The 18266-nt window shown below is 35.0% G+C and overlaps 10 protein-coding genes across 10 annotated transcripts; 5 read left to right on the top strand and 5 right to left on the bottom strand.

The window, feature by feature from the left end:
- Positions 1–578: 578 nt before the first annotated feature.
- myoC (myosin IC) lies at positions 579–4253 on the top strand (the record flags this gene model as incomplete). Its single annotated transcript, XM_020579799.1, has 2 exons — positions 579–920; positions 1020–4253. 2 exons carry the CDS (start codon positions 579–581, stop codon positions 4251–4253), a joined length of 3576 nt encoding a protein of 1191 aa, XP_020430474.1.
- Positions 4254–4394: 141 nt separating this feature from the next.
- Positions 4395–5366, bottom strand: PPL_08999 (ribonucleotide reductase-related protein; the record flags this gene model as incomplete). Its single annotated transcript, XM_020579798.1, has 1 exon — positions 4395–5366. One exon carries the CDS (start codon positions 5364–5366, stop codon positions 4395–4397), a length of 972 nt encoding a protein of 323 aa, XP_020430473.1.
- Positions 5367–6038: 672 nt separating this feature from the next.
- Positions 6039–7547, bottom strand: adcA (FYVE-type zinc finger-containing protein; the record flags this gene model as incomplete). Its single annotated transcript, XM_020579797.1, has 1 exon — positions 6039–7547. One exon carries the CDS (start codon positions 7545–7547, stop codon positions 6039–6041), a length of 1509 nt encoding a protein of 502 aa, XP_020430472.1.
- An 815-nt stretch (positions 7548–8362) lies between these two features.
- rpiA (ribose-5-phosphate isomerase A) lies at positions 8363–9268 on the top strand (the record flags this gene model as incomplete). The annotated part of the gene is made up of 2 exons (XM_020579796.1): positions 8363–8441; positions 8553–9268. 2 exons carry the CDS (start codon positions 8363–8365, stop codon positions 9266–9268), a joined length of 795 nt encoding a protein of 264 aa, XP_020430471.1.
- A 423-nt stretch (positions 9269–9691) lies between these two features.
- PPL_08996 (uncharacterized protein) lies at positions 9692–10706 on the bottom strand (the record flags this gene model as incomplete). Its single annotated transcript, XM_020579795.1, has 3 exons — positions 9692–9932; positions 10149–10239; positions 10328–10706. The coding sequence occupies 3 exons, from the start codon at positions 10704–10706 to the stop codon at positions 9692–9694; spliced, it is 711 nt and encodes a 236-aa protein (XP_020430470.1).
- A 258-nt stretch (positions 10707–10964) lies between these two features.
- On the bottom strand, positions 10965–12325 carry PPL_08995 (uncharacterized protein; the record flags this gene model as incomplete). Its single annotated transcript, XM_020579794.1, has 2 exons — positions 10965–11502; positions 11583–12325. The coding sequence occupies 2 exons, from the start codon at positions 12323–12325 to the stop codon at positions 10965–10967; spliced, it is 1281 nt and encodes a 426-aa protein (XP_020430469.1).
- A 780-nt stretch (positions 12326–13105) lies between these two features.
- On the top strand, positions 13106–14153 carry PPL_08994 (uncharacterized protein; the record flags this gene model as incomplete). Its single annotated transcript, XM_020579793.1, has 2 exons — positions 13106–13537; positions 13614–14153. The coding sequence occupies 2 exons, from the start codon at positions 13106–13108 to the stop codon at positions 14151–14153; spliced, it is 972 nt and encodes a 323-aa protein (XP_020430468.1).
- A 361-nt stretch (positions 14154–14514) lies between these two features.
- On the top strand, positions 14515–15468 carry PPL_08993 (uncharacterized protein; the record flags this gene model as incomplete). The annotated part of the gene is made up of 1 exon (XM_020579792.1): positions 14515–15468. One exon carries the CDS (start codon positions 14515–14517, stop codon positions 15466–15468), a length of 954 nt encoding a protein of 317 aa, XP_020430467.1.
- An 88-nt stretch (positions 15469–15556) lies between these two features.
- Positions 15557–16042, bottom strand: PPL_08992 (AraC family transcriptional regulator; the record flags this gene model as incomplete). Its single annotated transcript, XM_020579791.1, has 1 exon — positions 15557–16042. One exon carries the CDS (start codon positions 16040–16042, stop codon positions 15557–15559), a length of 486 nt encoding a protein of 161 aa, XP_020430466.1.
- Positions 16043–17162: 1120 nt separating this feature from the next.
- Positions 17163–17926, top strand: rab32C (Rab GTPase; the record flags this gene model as incomplete). The annotated part of the gene is made up of 2 exons (XM_020579790.1): positions 17163–17420; positions 17531–17926. The coding sequence occupies 2 exons, from the start codon at positions 17163–17165 to the stop codon at positions 17924–17926; spliced, it is 654 nt and encodes a 217-aa protein (XP_020430465.1).
- Between the last annotated feature and the right edge of the window lie 340 nt (positions 17927–18266).

The raw sequence follows: 18266 nt of genomic DNA, 5'->3' as shown, positions 1-18266 counted from the left end.
TATATATAATTTAATATAAATCGAAAAAAAACAAACAAAAAATACGGAAAACCAGTTTTAATATTTATTCATTAAAATTTGGATCAGCCTTTTTTACCTTTATGAAATTTTTATGGTTTGACTTCACAACCATTCATTGAAATTAAGCTAAAAAAAAAAAAAAATCAAATTAAAAAAATTTTATTGAAAAAAAAGCCACTGCATGATCATTTTTTTAATTTTGGGTTGATGATTGATTTGATTAAGTTGTATGGGTTAATGATAATACACTAATCAGATGTTGATTGATTTTTAGTTTTCATAAAATTCATACTAATAATTCGAATTATTATTAGTATTACTTATTATTTTATATTTATATATAATCTATAAATCTTATATCTTATATTTATAATATATATTATATACTTATATAAAATAAATAAAAAATAATAAAATTTTGTATTTCTACTTATATTATTTATATTATTTATTATTTTAAATTAAAAAAAACAAACAAAACTTTTGTAACATTAAATTAAACTTTGTTGATATTATATATTTATAAACAAAGACAACAACAATAACAATAATAAACCATGGCAAATAAAAAACCAGAATGGAATAACGCCATGAAGAATGAGGGTCTCGATGATATGACCCTCCTTTCAAAGGTTACCAACGATCAGATCTTGGAAAACTTGAAAAAAAGATTCGAAAAAGATATCATCTATACCAATATCGGTGATGTATTGATCTCTGTCAATCCATTCAAACCAATTCCAATCTACACTGACGAGATCCTCCATGAATACGAAGGAAAGTCACGTATTGAATTGCCACCACACGTCTTCTCCATTGCCGAACAAACATACCGTTCCATGATTAACGAAAAAGAAAATCAATGTGTTATTATTTCAGGTGAATCCGGTGCTGGAAAAGTAAGTTTTTAAACAAAATTCCGATTGATATTAAATTATAATAGATAGATTCAGTGAATTCTAAATATTTTTATTTCTATTCATATAATAATTCTATAGACTGAAGCAGCTAAAAAGATTATGCAATATATAGCAGAGGTTAGTGGTGAGAAAGGTAGTACCAGTAATAAAAAGGTGGAGCATGTTAAATCTATTATTTTGGAAACCAATCCGCTCTTGGAAGCTTTTGGAAATGCCAAGACACTGCGTAACAATAATTCATCGCGTTTCGGAAAGTATTTTGAAATTCAGTTCAATAAGACCAATGAACCAGAGGGTGGAAAGATTACAAACTATTTGCTAGAGAAATCCAGAGTGGTTTTCCAGTTGAATGGTGAGCGTAATTTCCATATTTTCTATCAGTTCTGTCGTGGTGCCACCAAGAAGGAGCAAGAGGAGTTTGGTATCTACGGCCCAGAGAATTTCGCATATCTCACCAAAGGTAACACTCTGGACATAGATGGTGTCGACGACGTCGAGGAGTTTGCCGCCACTCGTCACGCCATGAATGTCATTGGTATCACCGCACAGGAACAATACAATATTTTCAAGTTGATCGCCGGTATTCTCTGGCTTGGAAATGTCGACTTTATCGAGCAGGCAGGTGACAAGTCGAGTGTTGCCGATCAATCGGTACTGGAGTTCACCGCACAGCTCCTCAATGTTCCAGCCAACTTCTTGAAGACCACCCTCGAAGTGAGACAGTTGGAGACCAAACATGGAAATCAACGTGGAACTCAATACAATGTTCCACTCAACAAAACACAGGCTATCTCTGGTCGTGATGCGCTCGCCAAGGCAATTTACGACCGTCTTTTCAATTGGCTGGTGGAGCGTGTCAACCAGGCCATGGAGAATCCAAACGTCGGTCTTATGATTGGTGTCCTCGATATCTACGGTTTCGAAGTGTTTGACCGTAATGGATTCGAACAGTTCTGTATCAACTATGTCAATGAGAAGCTCCAACAGATCTTCATTGAGTTCACCCTGAAGATGGAGCAGGAGGAGTACGTCCGTGAAGGTATCAAATGGGAGCCAATTCAATTCTTTGACAACAAGATTGTGTGTGAGTTGATCGAGGGTAAGAATCCACCTGGAATCTTCTCGATTCTCGACGACGTTTGCCGTGCTGTCCATTCGCAGTCGGACGGTGCTGACAAGTCGTTGCTCCAGCGTATCGCAGGTTGTAAGTCCAATCCTCATTTCGATGCTCGTGGTAACGCTTTCTGCGTTAAACATTACGCCGGTGACGTCATCTACGAAGGTGCTGGAATGATCGAAAAGAACAAGGACACTCTTCTCAAGGATCATTTGGAGTTGCTACAGATTTCAACCAACCAATTTCTGGTTGGATTGTTCCCCGATGTCATCGACCAAGACTCCAAAAAGCTGCCAACAACAGCCGGTTTCAAAATTAAATCACAAGCCAACGATTTGGTATCGACTTTGATGAAGTCCACTCCACATTATATCCGTTGTCTCAAGTCCAACGATATCAAGAAACCCAATGTTTTCGACGGTCCTCGTGTGCTCCATCAAATTAAATATCTTGGTTTGCTCGATAATATCAAGGTGCGTCGTGCCGGTTTCGCATACCGTACTTTCTTCCAGAAGTTCATGGAGCGTTACTACTTGTTGTCCGACAAGACTTGTTATGCCGGTGCCAACATCTGGAAGGGTGACGCACTCGGTGGTTGTCGTGCCATTCTCCAGTCGCAAAATGTCGAGCAATCGCAATACCAAATCGGTAAGACAAAGATTTTCATCCGTTATCCAGAGATGTTGTTCGCACTCGAAGAGACACGTGAGCGTTACTGGCACGACATGGCATCGCGTATCAAGAACGCCTATCGTAACTACAAGGCATTCCAATACGAGTGTTCCAATCGTATTAAAAATGCTTTCCGTAACTACAAACTCTATCGTCAGCGTTGCGCCCAAACCATCCAGGGTTACTACCGCGCCTGGAAACAAGCCAGTCCATACTTTGATTTACGTATGCAAACCGAACAGCTTATTCAAGGCAGAAAGGAGCGTCAACGTTTCTCAATGATTAGCGTCAGAAAGTTCTATGGAGACTACTTAGACGTTCGTTCTCAGACCTATTTACTCGACGCTATGGCCGAAGGTCGTAACGAAGAGGTTGTCTTCTCTGCCAAGTGCCAGATTATCGTACATCCGCTGTTGTCGGGTAACAAGATGAGTCCAAGATTCTTCATTATGACCAAACAGGCAATCTATTTGATCAAACTCAAACAAAAGAAGAATCTCGCACAATACTTGTTGGATCGTCGTCTTCCACTCTCAGAGGTACAATCGTTCACCATGTCCAATATCGGTGATAACTATCTCTTTATCCACGCTCCAATGGATTTCGATATTGCCATGTGTTGTGACTTCAAGACCGAGTTGGTTGCACTCATCAACAAGACCAAAGGTTCACAACTACCAATCAACTTCTCGCCGGAAGTCGAATATCAAAAGAAAAAGAAGAGTAACAATACTTGTAAGTTCCTCAAGGACGAGATGCACAAGGAACCATTCTTCAAGAAGAATACTGTGCATATTGCTTCACAGTTGCCACCTTCAACCACCGTCAACAAACCACGTAAGAATCCAAGTCGTAACTTGAGCAGCGGCGGTGGAAGTGGAAGCGGTGCACCCAAGAAACTGCCACCACCAGGTGCCATCAAACCAAAGGCTGCCGCATCCAAGCCAATGCCCACACCAGGAGGTGCCAAGAAGATGGCTCCAGCTCCAGGAGGTGCTCCAGCGAAACCAATGCCAACCCCAGGCGCCAAGAAGATGGCACCGGCTCCAGGAGGTGCTCCAGCGAAACCAATGCCAACTCCAGGTGTTGCCAAAACCATGCCAACTCCAGGTGCTGCCAAACCAATGCCAACCCCAGGTGCTGCCAAGCCAATGCCTACTCCAGGTGCCGCCAAACCAATGCCAACTCCTGGCGCTGTCAAGCCAATGCCAACCCCAGGTGCCGGCAAGCCAATGCCAACTCCAGGTGCTGCCAAACCACCAGGAGGAAGAGGAGGACCTCTCCCAACACCAGGAGCACCCAAACCAGCTGGTGGACCAAAACCAGCAGCTGCCAAGCCAGCAGCACCACCCGCTGAAAAATACAAAGCAGTGTACGACTACGATGCTCAACAACCAGACGAGCTTACCTTTAAAGAAAACGATATCATTATATTGGTAAAGAAAGTTGATAACGATTGGTGGCAAGGTGATCTAAGAGGTAAAGTTGGAATGTTCCCATCCAACTATGTAGAGAAAGCATAAGAGAAGAAAAAAAAAGAATATTAAATTAATTTGAAAAGAAAATAAAAGATAAAAAAAAAAGTATTATTTATAAGAATGAATTTATTATTAAATATTAAATATGACCAATGGAAATAGATTGTAATAGTTGTATTTATCATTTTAAAAGTCAGCATTTGTATTAAATTCATAGGTTGATTTGACTGCAACACCTGGTATGGTGTATGACGTATTGCGATGTTCGAAAAAGTTTGTTCTGGTGTCAATAGAGATTAACTCCATCCAATCGAATGGGTTGGCAGTGTTGTAGATCTTCTTGTAGCCAAGAGCAACAATGAGATGATCGGCGACAAATTCGATATACTCGGACATAAGGCGGTTGTTCATCCCAATTAGATCGACCGGAAGTGACTGAGTGATAAACTCCTTCTCACAATCTACAGCATCACGAATAATTGATTCAATTGTTTTGGCATCTAGCTTATTTACCAATTTAGAATAGAGAAGACATGCAAACTGACAATGTAATCCTTCATCACGGCTAATAAACTCGTTGGATGAGCATAGTCCTGACATCAAATTCCTCTTTTTCAGCCAAAAAATAGAACAAAAACTACCGGAAAAGAAAATACCTTCAACAGCGGCGAAAGCTACTAGTCTCTCTGCAAATGATGTGGAATTAGATATCCATTTCAGTGCCCAATTAGCTTTCTTCTGTACACATGGAATTGTCTCGATTGCATTGAACAACTTTGTCTTCTCGGCTGGATTCTGAATATAGGTATCGATCAATAAGCTGTAGGTCTCGGAATGAATGTTCTCCATAGCGATTTGGAAGCCATAGAAACAACGAGCCTCTGGTATCTGCACTTCGGACATGAAGCGTGTTGCCAGATTCTCATTTACTATACCGTCGGAAGCAGCGAAAAACGCCAGAACATTGCTAATAAAATATCGTTCGTTATCGTTCAGTTTATCTTGCCAATCTCTTAGATCGGGTGCCAAGTCAATCTCCTCCGCTGTCCAAAACGATGCTTCCGCTTTCTTGTAAAACTTCCAGACATCTTGATGTTTAATGGGAAACAGAACGAATCTATCTTTATTCTCTTTTAAAATTGGTTCTTCTTGCATCATTCAATTAAATATTTTATTTTCACAAACTATATAGTTATTAATCTTAATATTATTTATAGTATATATAATTTTTATTTATCTTTAAATCCAATGATCACAACATACCTATTCCAAGAAATTTATTATTGGAAAAGTAAAATCATATGCAATCATTTTGTACCCCTAATAATCGGAAATTTAAATTGTAAAAATCAAAATGGTGTGTCAAAATTAATCCGTTACATAACGGCGTTATTTTTTTGCTAAAAATTTAAATTTTTTTCGGTTTGTGGGAATATTTGATCGAAATGATTTAAATTCATCTAACTGTTAAAGTTAATGCATTAATGAATTTGTATTGTTAGAGCAACATATTCGCCAAAGTTTACAGATAAAGCAAGCTAAATATTACAATCTAAGAAGAAAGAGATCACCAATATCTGAAATCACTGAAACGAATAAAAATAAATATTTGTAACCATATTCTTTTTTTTAATGTTTTTTTTTGATCAACGATATTGCCTGGCAAACATTTTTTGGAAAAAAAAAAAAAAATAAGGAAAAAACAAAAACCTAACCTTATTATTATTGTTCTAGATTCCAGGTTCTAGACAATAATAATTTTAATAATTATTTATATATATAAGTTTGTTTTATTTTGTTTTGTTTTGTTATTATATGTCTGGAATTTATTTATTGTGGGGCAACTGCTGGTTGTAAAGGTTGTTGTTGTTGAGCTAACCATGGATATTGTTGAGTGTATTGAGCATAATATTGGTTGACCGATTCTTGATAGGCAGCAGCCAAAGCCTTGGCTGATTGATACTTGACACCACCGTTCATGGCGACTGGATAGCAGTCGTCACAAACTTTGACTGGTTTGGGATAAGCTAATTTGGTGATTGGTGTTTGCTTCTCTGTGCACTTGCCGCAGAACACCTTCATGCAGTGACGACAGTGATGCTTACGATTGAACAACGAGAAACTGGTGTTGCACTTGCGGCAATTCTTGACCTTGTCTTCGTCTTCCCATGGATGACGGTAGCTGACATCGGGTGGCAATGGTGCACCTGGTGGTTGATTTGGAATGGCAGAGTACATGAATTGTGGTGCGAACAGAGTAAGTGGCAAATTGACAGAGAGATCGATGGCACCCGGAATATCGAATTCCACCTCAAGGGTGTACGACGATTTGGCATGATCACCAAGGGTGGACGATGGTTTGAGGTCGACTGGAATGTTGAATGGCAAGTAACGCTTACCGTAGAAACATGGATTGATACCTGGGTATTCTTGTTTGTAGACGACGTGGTTGATGGTACGGTGGTAGAGGTGAGCGCGCAACTCCATACGATGGTGAACCTTCAACGAGATACGACGTGTCGGTTTGACAGAGGTGTTGTTTATCTTTAGCTTATTGACGAGTGTCTCTCCTGGGAAGTAGGCATTCTTGTTGAGCCAGGCCTTGGCGACGAGCTTACCCTTGGTCAACATGAACGACTTACGATTTTCGGCAAACGATGGCTTGACCAACTCGTTGCAACGCTCGTTCACAATGAGACGAGTGGTGAACTTGAGGTCGTGACGGTGAGCAACGTCGACAGTTGCTTTCACCTTGTAGAGAATCTTGGCAGAGTAGTGTCCCTGAGCGTCTTTGCCGTCCTCACAGAAAGTTCCTGGGAGGGTTGGTGGCAGCTGATATTGGAAGGGGAACGAATAGTGACCGGGATTGACATTTCCTTGGTGTGGGTAGACACAGATGGTCGAACGGAAGAACTCTTTGTTCTCTTTGTGATCGATGGTTTTCTGGACGGTACGCTTGTTCGAGCCTTCTCCCTCGGTCTCGAGACGGTGCTCCTGCAGCCAGACACGCTCGAATCCCTTGAATTTCACCAAGACACCCTTGGCAAAGAATGGGACGAGACAGTCCATCTCAACGGTTCCACTGATCATGTCACCACCGACATACGATGGTTGGTTCATAGTGACCCAGATCTTGTTTCTGGTGTCGATTGGCACGAATGCGTGTTCGACGACTTCCGCTACGGCATTGACCATGCTACCGACGACATTCATCATACCGTTGACAGCGGAAGTTGTTCCCATAAAAGCAACATTGCTAGCAGCAAATGAATCGTTTGTATTCAAAAATGCTTCATTCGCTAAATGTGGATCACCTTTTACAGTAACTTTGAAATCCATCTTTTTTTTTACAACTCTATTTTTATTTTGTTGATAAATATAAAAAAAAAGTTATTAATTCTTAGATAGATATATAAGATTATATAAGAAAAAAAATAGAAAATGATTTTATTTTATTTAGATGTTTGATTGATTGATTGATTTTTGATGAGGTCAAAACTCTTTAAATTTTTTTCAACCTGATATTTTTTTATTGGATTTTTGATATACTACTCAATAACACAGTACAGTCTCAGTTGTTTAAAAAAAAAATCAAACAATTTTTTTAGATATTTGAGGTCAAAAAAAAATCAACAATAAATAAGTTTGTAAGTTTTTTTGAGGTCACCCAATCACTGATTTATTGCAAAAATCTATTGTTTTTGGAAATGGTATCTGGTTATTGTACAATTTCGTTTTTTTAACAAAAAATTTTCATTGTCTTTTAGGTAGAAAGCCAGGACCAAAAAAAAATTTAACATAAAAATACAACTATATTTTTTGAAAATAAGCAAAAATGATGATGTGTACAAGATTTGATTTCCAGTTAAAAAAAATAAAATCTTTAAGATAAATTAAAATATTTCAAAGATAATTTTATTTTTGTAGAGCGAGACTTGCTTTGCAAATATTGATTAAACATGATTTATTTTTGAATTAAATTGTCTATTTATCCGATTAAATAAAAAAAAACAAAAAAGTCATTCATATTCCTTTCAACAGTTTTTTTTTTTCGAAATTTAATCCCGACGAGAATACACTCATAGATCTATGGAGTAAAGAATAAAGTCATGACATGACATGCGCGATTAAAAAATAAAAAAAATAAAAAAAAAATGTTTAAATTAGGTGTTGTTCATCTCGGTTTAAGAAATTTAAATTTCACAACAAAAACAGCAACTAATGTAAAGTGTTGTAATTCCACTGCTACAACAACAACAACAACAAAGTTATTTTTGAATAAAAACAACAACAACAGTAGTAACAGATATTATAATATAAATAATTATAATAAATATATAATAGATACAGTTAGTAGTGTAAAAATGGATAAAGAAATTTTAGAGAAAGCAAAGAAATTGGCTGGTTACAAAGCTGTCGATGATAATTTAAAGAGTGGATTGCGTGTTGGTATTGGAAGTGGCTCCACTATTAAATATGTTGTAGATCGTATCAAAGAGTTGGGTTTGGATGTCATTTGTGTGCCAACTTCATTCCAATCGACACAACTCATTGTCAACGCCGGCTTGACACTCTCTGACTTGTCGCGTACACCCGAGCTCGATATCACCATCGACGGTGCCGACGAAGTCGATTCACAGTTGAATTGTATCAAGGGTGGCGGTGCTTGCCAGCTGCAAGAGAAGATCGTCGCCGCTGCCTCGAAGCGTTTGGTAATCGTTGCCGACTTCACCAAGGACAGCCAGGCGTTCGGTCAGCAGTGGAAGCGTGGTATCCCAATCGAGGTGGTGCCAATGGCATACGTGCCCGTTATGAACAAACTCAGTTCGATGTCACTCAAGCCAGTCTTGAGAATGGCAGTCAACAAGGCCGGTCCAGTGGTGAGTGACAACGCCAACTTTATCATCGACGCACAATTCGAGTCGATCTCTAACGTCGCCGAACTGGCAACCAAAATCAAAATGATTCCGGGTGTAGTAGAGACCGGACTTTTCGTAAACATGGCTTCACGTGCTTATTTCGGACAACAAGATGGTACCGTTAAAGAGAGAACCATTTAGTAAATAAATAAACAAAAAAAAAAAACAATGCATATAATAGTTAATTTTTAAAGACAAAGTTTATTTAAATTGATTTAACAATTAATTGGATATATAAATGATTCTAATCTGCATATAGTCGATTTCATTCTATGTTCTTTTGTAAACGATTCATATATATATATAAACTGAACTGAAATAAAGATCTGTCAGATGCAGTACATTCGCATTATATCACACACAGCTTGCTCTTTTGGCTCCTTCTTTGCTCTTACTGATTGGAACTGAATCTTTAAATCAGCTATCTATCTTTCGACATTATCTGTATAATCTATTAAAAATCATCAGTTATATCTTCGATGTTATTCCATTCGGTGGGTGTGGTATTTTTATTTTTAATTTCAACTTTTCTATTTTATTATCAATAATTATTGTCGTTTTCTTTTAATGTATACCAATGGATGTAATATCACGATCATTCTTATTCTTTATGATATTGTAGAGTTGTTCAAAGAAATCTTGTCGGACTTCTGGCACTTTTGTGTAGTCTCCCAAGTAGAATTCAAACAACACACTGCTGAGTCGATTGTTTTCGATTTTCTTGAGAAGTTGCTGGTCGTGAAGTACGAGAAGCTCACCACTTTTGGTACGAATGAAATCCAGCTCTGATTGAGTGGTCAACTCTCTGGATTTCGGCATGACATCGCGCAGCTCTGCCAACATGATCTCCATCTCCTCCAGTTCCATCTTGTATTTCGACCAGAGCAACTTGGTCATACTCGATTCCAGTCCGTTGTAGATGTGACTCCATGTCACCTTTTTGGTGGGTCTCAGCTTCACTGCCATGCCAACGCCATTTCCAAGCATCTGATCCAACACCTTCACTCTATCCCCGACAAACTCTGATTGTTCGACACGTTCCACTTGTGAACCTAATTTCAATCTCGCTTCCAATTCATCTATATATACACCCATTGAGTATACATTTATCTCTACACAAAATTTGAATAGTAGATAAATAACACAACATTAATAATTTTGATATATTTACAACTACTAAACTACTAGCTAACTACTTACTCATAAAAGACATTACACGAGTACCTATATTTACAAAAGAATATTCAATATCATTATCTTTGTTAATCAATTTCTTTGGGTATTGATAACCAGTTTTAATTTGAACAATGAAATCTTCATGATCTTCGAAATACTCTTTACACAATACAACACTTGGTAATAATAATGCCAATGATGATACACCAATTATTTTTGTATATGAATATCTATTTTGTTGTTGTTGTTTTTGTTGATAATCATTGTTATTATTATTACTATAATTATTATTACTATTATTATTTAAACTATTTGTACAACTATATCTTAAAAGATATTTATTATTATTATTATTTCTACCTAATAATAATTTTGTTGAATTTCTACCAATTGAAGTAATCATTTTGACTAACTGTTAATATATATAATTAATTAACTCTAAACTAAAATGAAGATATATATTAGATTTATACAATTGCACATAAAAATAAAACGAAAGAAATTTGTGCATCAGAAAAAAAAAAATAGTTAACACACAATTTTGATTTTTTGACAATTTATCACGCGCAATGAGATATGTGTTTTGTTCCGATTCTCATATCAAATTTATGGATATGAATATCATTGTTATTATTAATATTAAAATTAAATAGAAATTCTATTATAAATAGAATTTTTGTTTATTTGAAGATGATGATGATGATTCGTTGTCAAAGTTCATTGTTGATGGTGATGCCGATGAAAGATTATTTCTTTGTTGTTTTAACTTCTTTGATTCTCTGTAGTTCTCAATGACAGTGTTACGTAGGAGATCCATTCTTTGTTTCTGAATTTCATCACGACGCTGTTGGAGTTTGAGTTCTCTCTGTTGTTCACGACGTTCGTGATTGTCGTCGTCATCGCTATTTGCATCGTCTTGCCAGATATACTTTCGCTTGGCAGAGGCAGTGGTGTTTGCCAACTTCTTGGCAGAGAGATCTTTGACCACCGGTAGAGTAGGAGGACGATCTGCTTGTTCACCAAACTTAAAGTCATCTTTCAACTCCTTGAAATCCTTAATCTTTCTCTTCTTTTCACCTGGTTGCTTCTCTTGTTGTTGCTGCTGTTGCTCTTCGTAGTCATCTTCATCATCACTATTAACACCCAAAGTTTTCTCTTTCTTTTTCAATTTCTCTTTGATCTTTCTTTGTTTCTGGAATCTAATAATTATAATTAATGTTAATATAATATATCTATCATCAATATTTTCAAAATAAACGTAGTTAAGTCAATACATTACTCTTTTCTCTTTTGATAAGTAGTCGATTTCTTCTTTTTATCCTCTTGAACTTCATTGTACATTCTCTTTTTAAATTTGGTATTTGATTCACCTTCCTTTTGATAGATTTGTAATGTTTCTGCTGTTGTTGATGATGTTGTTGTTGTAGTAGTGGAAGTAGAGGTTGTTGTAGTAGAAGTTGTTGGAGTTGTTTCATCTGGTTTTTGTTGTTTCTTATTCTTCTTATTTGATGATTGTTGTTGATCTTTATCTTTATCTTCTTTATCTCTAAGCTCATCGTTTGCTTTCGGTGTTCTCAAACCCATGAGAATCTGCAGCTTGATCTGATCCTCCTTGTAATCGGTCTCCTTATCACAACCACCTTTCTTTGCATTGACTCTCTCCAACTCCAGCTTCTCCTTGTGCGACAACTTCTTTTTCTTCTTTCTATCGGTTACCTCTTGATCTTCGTTATTATTATTATCTTCATTTCCTACTTCATCTCCTTCCTCCTTTTCTTCCTCCAACTCTTTCTCTTTATTCTTCTTATTTAGATTTGCTTTATGTTGTTGTTGTCTCTTCTTCTTCTTTGACTCGATTGATTTCATCAACTCTTGAGCGTCAATCATTGCCTTCAAGGATGCAGAGATCTTATCTTTTTTAGCTTTGTAAGGTTTATCTTTACCGGAATCTGCATTTTCAAGAGGCTTTCTTGTACAATATGGATCACAAGCCTTCAATCTTGATTTTGCACTAATAGTCATAGCTTTATTTGATTGTTTAATATATATACCTATAAATATTTTACAATTTGCAAAAAATAATTATTATTTAATTTAATAAATTAAATTTTTCGTTCGTTTTTTAGTTTATTTTTGAAAAAAAAAAAAAGAATTTTAAATTAATTTACTTTTTTTCAATTTTTTTTAGACAATATCAGTAATTGATTAGTTGTTCATTTATTGCGTAATATTACAATAATTAGATTTTTGGATTAGGAACATTTTCAACACTTTAATTTTTTGATTAGTTATCTTTCAATAACAAAAGAACAAAAGAAATCAACTTTTAAAAATTGTTTTCTTTTCATGATCAATGTAGATCTACAACTGAGTTGGTGTGTTCGAAGTATCAACCAAAAGATAAAAAAAACTTGATATTGGCTTGCTTGCAAAATAATCATCAAAAATTTATCCAATATTTTTATCATTTTATACTTCTTATAAGTTCGATTTTCTAGCCAGATGGCAACCTTATTATTAGCTCCCTTAAGAAATCATGATTTTCATAAAACTTTGTGACCTTTTTTTGGTTTTTTTTTTTTCATAATAATGACCAAAATTCTACCCACCTTGTATAAATGACGACAAAACAGTGGTTCACTTAATGGCATAAAGTGTGGTTTTGGTTATTATGTTCCAACTTTGCGAAAAAGATATTTTACAATTTAAATATCTTTGGTACTTATTCAAAAATGTTTAAGTACCTTTTTAAAAGTTGAACTAGTTAGTTTAAAATTATTTAAATTGTAAAATAGAAAAAAAATGAAAAAGATAAATTGTATTTTATTTTTGGTAAATATAATAATAGGATCGATTGTAATTGACTACAATCAGGTGATGATCGTTTCAGCAGCGATATCAACAAAGAAAGGTGTTACCTACGGAGCAGACAATCGATCACAATCAATTATTTGTAATGACTTGGCATCGTTTAATGTTTCATGGTATTACAATTGGGGAAAACAACCGAGTTGTCAAGCCGGTGTCCAAGGTGTAGAGTATGACCCTATGGTTTGGGGCAAAGCAAATCTACCAGTCGGTAACATTGCTCCAGGCAATTGGATAATGGGATTCAACGAGCCAAACTTTATTGGTCAAGCAGATCTCTCACCTTCAGCAGCCGCTGCACTCTGGCCACAAATTCAACAAACCGGAAGAAAGAATGTACTTGCGGGTTTAGCTGATTGTGGTGGTGTAAGTTATAGATAACTCAAACAAGGTGTAATTATTAACTAATCAAACGAAACATTCAAATAATATAATCATGTAGGTCGGTGGTAATTGTAAATATAATACAGTACAATGGGCAGTTGATTTTCTGGGTAATTGTACTAATTGTCAGGTCGATGCCATTGCTGTACATCAATACTATTGCTCTGCATCGGATGTGATGACAAAGATTAATAGATTGTACCAAGCTACCAAGAAACCAATATGGCTATCAGAGTTTGCATGTAATGGAGCGTCTAGTTATCAACAGGTGATCGATTTCGCTAAGGAATTGCTACCACAACTAGAATCAAGTACGGTAGTCGAACGTTATTCATGGTTCATTCACTGGTGTCAAGGTTGTAAATCAAGTGATCTACTATACTCATCGTTACTCTATGACAATGGTACGATGACACCATTCGGAGTGTATTACTCTAGTTTCGGTACAAATAGTTCAAGTGGAACAACAACAACAACTTCCACCACCGCCACCACCACCACTACTACTAGTACCACAGGTGATAACAATGGTTCAAAACTCTCAACCTATTACATTGTAATTGTATTAGCTGTATTATTATCTTTATTATTAGTTTAAAATAAATTAATATGTTACCTTTGAAGAAAGGTGTCTGTGTTTATGGTCAAGTCATATATAAACACTTTAACTTGATGTGCACATCAATTAAACAAAATGGATAGATTGATAAACTTAGCTAGCTTCATCAACGAATTTTTTTTTTCATCTCTCAATTGAAAAGAACAAGAAGTCATATAACCCATCATTTATAACTATTAAGATATAATTACTATTACATATTGTTTATTTAAAGAATATATAATATCTTCAAATTAATTTATAAGTATAAAATTCTGTTTTTTAAATGTAAAATAAAGATATTTTTTTATGAGTAGTTGATCAAAAAAATTGATTAATGAATTAATGATCGTTTTAAAAGATGAATAATAGTAATATCCAAAATATTTTCGTTATTGCTCATACCGATCATGGTAAGACAACTTTAGTTGAATCATTAGTTAGTAATAGAACTATCAAGAAAGAAGAGGACAGTGATATCACAACGATGGGTTCTTTGTTTCATTATGATTTGCCAGATTCCGTTCCATTACCTCTTGGTTTAGATAGCCGTCGTTTCTTATTAAATCTCATTGATACACCTACAGTTGATATAGGTTGTAGATTGAAAGAATCAGATGATGCTCTTGTAGTGGTGGATGTTGTCGAGGGTGTCTGTGTTTCTGGTCAAGCTATGCTTCAGCTTGAACGCATCAATTCAGTACTCTTTATAAACAAGATGGATAGATTGATCTTAGAGCTTCAATTGGATTCAGAGGATGCATACCAAACAATCAATAGAATAGTTGAAACAATCAATGTCTCTATTCAACTTGGTGGTAATGGTAGCAATAGTAAACAAAAGAGAATCATCGATCCAGTAGTTGGAAATGTTGCATTTGGAAGTGGAGTTCAAGGATGGGCATTTACACTTGAGAATTGGGCAGCTTTATATGAGACAAAACTAGGTGTACCAAAAGAGAAACTATTGCGACGACTATGGGGTAATAACTTCTTTGATGATGTCAACAAGAAATGGGTATCGAATCGAGTCTCTGAAGATGGAAGAACTTTGAAGCGTGGATTTTGTTTTCTCATCTATGAACCACTCCGAGACATCATACTCGCCGCCAACGAAAAGAACTCGGAAAAACTCACCAAACAACTATATTATATTAATATCAACTTGACCAATGCAGAGCTTGAACAAACTAGTAGAAAAGAGTTGATATGTACAGTAATGAAAAGGTTTTTATTAATTAATAACTGTATTATTTCAATGGTTGTTAAACATCTACTACTACCTTCACCTTCACCTCATAATAACATCATTTAACATTAAACTTCATGACAATATATATTGATGAAAAGAATGTTCAAAATGAATCGATACATTATTATTATTTATTGGTGATTTCGATATTTTAATTTAATTTGATGTAGATCTCTGTGATCAACTCTTCCGGAGCAACTTTAGTGCAATCATTAAGATATTGTTCGATCGATGGTTTTTCAGAGGGAACTCTGTTGGATTTCGGTAACCATGTCTTGAAGAAATACTCGTAGGTTTGGTGTAGCTTCTCATATGGACCTTTATGGATGAACATGGCATATTCACCCTCTTCCCAAATGATATGCTTGATTGGTTCGTCACCGGTGAGTTTGAGTGACACTAGCTGTTCAGTGGTAAGCTTGACAGCGGCAGCTGACTTGAGTTCATTCTCAGGCACCACACAAGGATTGTCATAAAAGAAACCGAGGAATGCACCGTGTTGAATGTTGTGCTCACCGATGTACTTGAATAACTCGCCACAGCTCTTCTTAAAGGCAACGGCGAATGGACCAGTACCGAAAACACCAATGGCATCAGTCTTTGGAATATTTTTAATTTCGATATTTATATCTTGCATAATATTATTTTAGTTGTATATTTATAATATGAATTGAACAAATCTATTTATAACATTGATAATCATATTGCAAGTAGTGTAAATTTCCTGGAAATAGGTCGTTGTAACCCAATTTGATTTTTAGTTTAAACAACTTTTTCATTGACTTTGTCTCATCGCGCCAAAAATTTTTTTGTTACAAACGATTTAATATTATAATATTTTAAAATATTTAATTATTTATTCTTTAGATTAAAATTTTTTTGTAAAAACTTTGAATGGTGATTAACTTGATTGGGTTAAAATTATTTTTATATATTGGTTTCTATTGACATTGTTTATCACTATCAAAGTAAAAAATATATATTTTTTCTGACATGTACATTATCAAAAAATATTAGATTTCTAACAATATATAATTAAAACTTCTATAATATTGGATAGAAATCCAACATATCAACAATTTATGTTTTATTTCCAAAGCAATATGGTTTGTCCATCATTTAATGTTGATTGAAAAGCAGACATTCAAAATGGTTACCGCCACTACAGTGTCAACTGCGTGAACGATATGCTTGACCTTGTTAGAAATCTAATATCTCTTGTATTTTTTTTTTTTTTTTGTTGGGCTAAAACCAACCATCGGGGAATATTTTTTGCAGTTTTTGTTGTTGATGATCAACAAAGACAATATTTAATGAATACGATATCATTCTCATAAACTAACCATTCAACTCGAACATATCAAAAATTTTAGTAATTCTTCTTCGAAGATGTCATTTAATTTGGATATCCAAAATAAATGTAATAAAAGCCAAAAAAAAGGATTTAGTTTACAATTAAAAAATAATAATTTGTTTTTATCACTCACATTCAGCACCAGGATATTTCAGAAAGTAACTTGAAATAGGAGTTGGCAAATTTTGGTCGATTTTTTTTTTTTGTTTTTAGAATTTTTTCAGTTTTTTTAAACTTTTATTATTATGTTTTTGTAGTGTTTGAATGAATTGTTTTTCAATCACTTTTTGTTTTTTTGTTTTTTTTAATGCAAGATATATACTATACTATTATTAGATTAAAAGTATAGAGAGTGTGAATAGAATAAATATAATATAATATAATAAATAGATTTACAATAAAGATGGTAAAGAATCAAAAAGAAGAAGTTTATGGAGATGACGAAGAAGATGTACCAATGGTCAAGGTTTTAGTGTTGGGTGGACCACGTACAGGCAAAACCAGTATAATCAATAGATATTGTCACAACAAGATACCCTCCAACTATAAAGTAACAGTCGGTGTCGATTGTGTCAGTAAGATCACCGTTGTCAATGGTGTCAAAGTTGAACTTTTCTTTTGGGATATATCAGGTCAAGAGAGATATGCTCATATGACACGTGTATGTTTATTCAATCATTTCATTTCAATTATCAACTATCATCTAAAGCATAGAATATTTAATATTAATTTGATCAACATTATTTATTTGTTTTGGATTCCACTATGTAGCAATATTTTGAAAATGCTAAAGGTGTATTTATAGTATTCGATGTTTCCGATGAAAAAACACTGGAAGCAGCAGAGGCATGGAAGGCAGAGGTAGACAATTGCTTCCCCAACGAACCGATCCCATCGATACTGTTGGCAAACAAGAGCGATAAGATATTGGATTTGAAAGAGGTACCCTACAGAAGATACGATCAATTCTGTGAATATAACAAGATTGTAAAGTGGTTTTTGACATCGGCTATGGCCGGAACAGGTTTGGATGAATCAGTCGACGAACTCGTCAAGCTGATCTTTGACAGCAACGCCGATCTAGCACCAAAGAAACCCGTTGGTTTTAAATTAACTTCTGCACCACAACAACAAGCAACCACAGAGACAAGAAAGACTTGTTGTTGATATACTACCTATACTACCTATATTATACAATATGTTTACACATACAATCATTCATTTTACAACTTTTTAAATACCACCCACCCACCCACCCTTTTTAAACAAATCCAATTTTTCATCACCTACCAAATTCAATCACCAAACAAACAAACCATTAATTAATTAATCAATTCAATTTCATTGCATTAAACTTAAGTTCAAGGAGTTCCACCAAACAGTAATAATACAAATGTAATACTTACTAATCAAATATAATTATCAACCAACCAATTCAATCAAAACCAATCAATCAAACAAGCAAAGCATTAACTAATTTATTTATTTAATGTACAAATATAAATCT

This window comes from Heterostelium album (assembly GCF_000004825.1).
Source record: "Heterostelium album PN500 unplaced genomic scaffold PPL_scaffold9, whole genome shotgun sequence".
NCBI lineage: Eukaryota > Evosea > Eumycetozoa > Acytosteliales > Acytosteliaceae > Heterostelium > Heterostelium album.
This window is presented reverse-complemented; position numbering and strand designations above follow the sequence as displayed.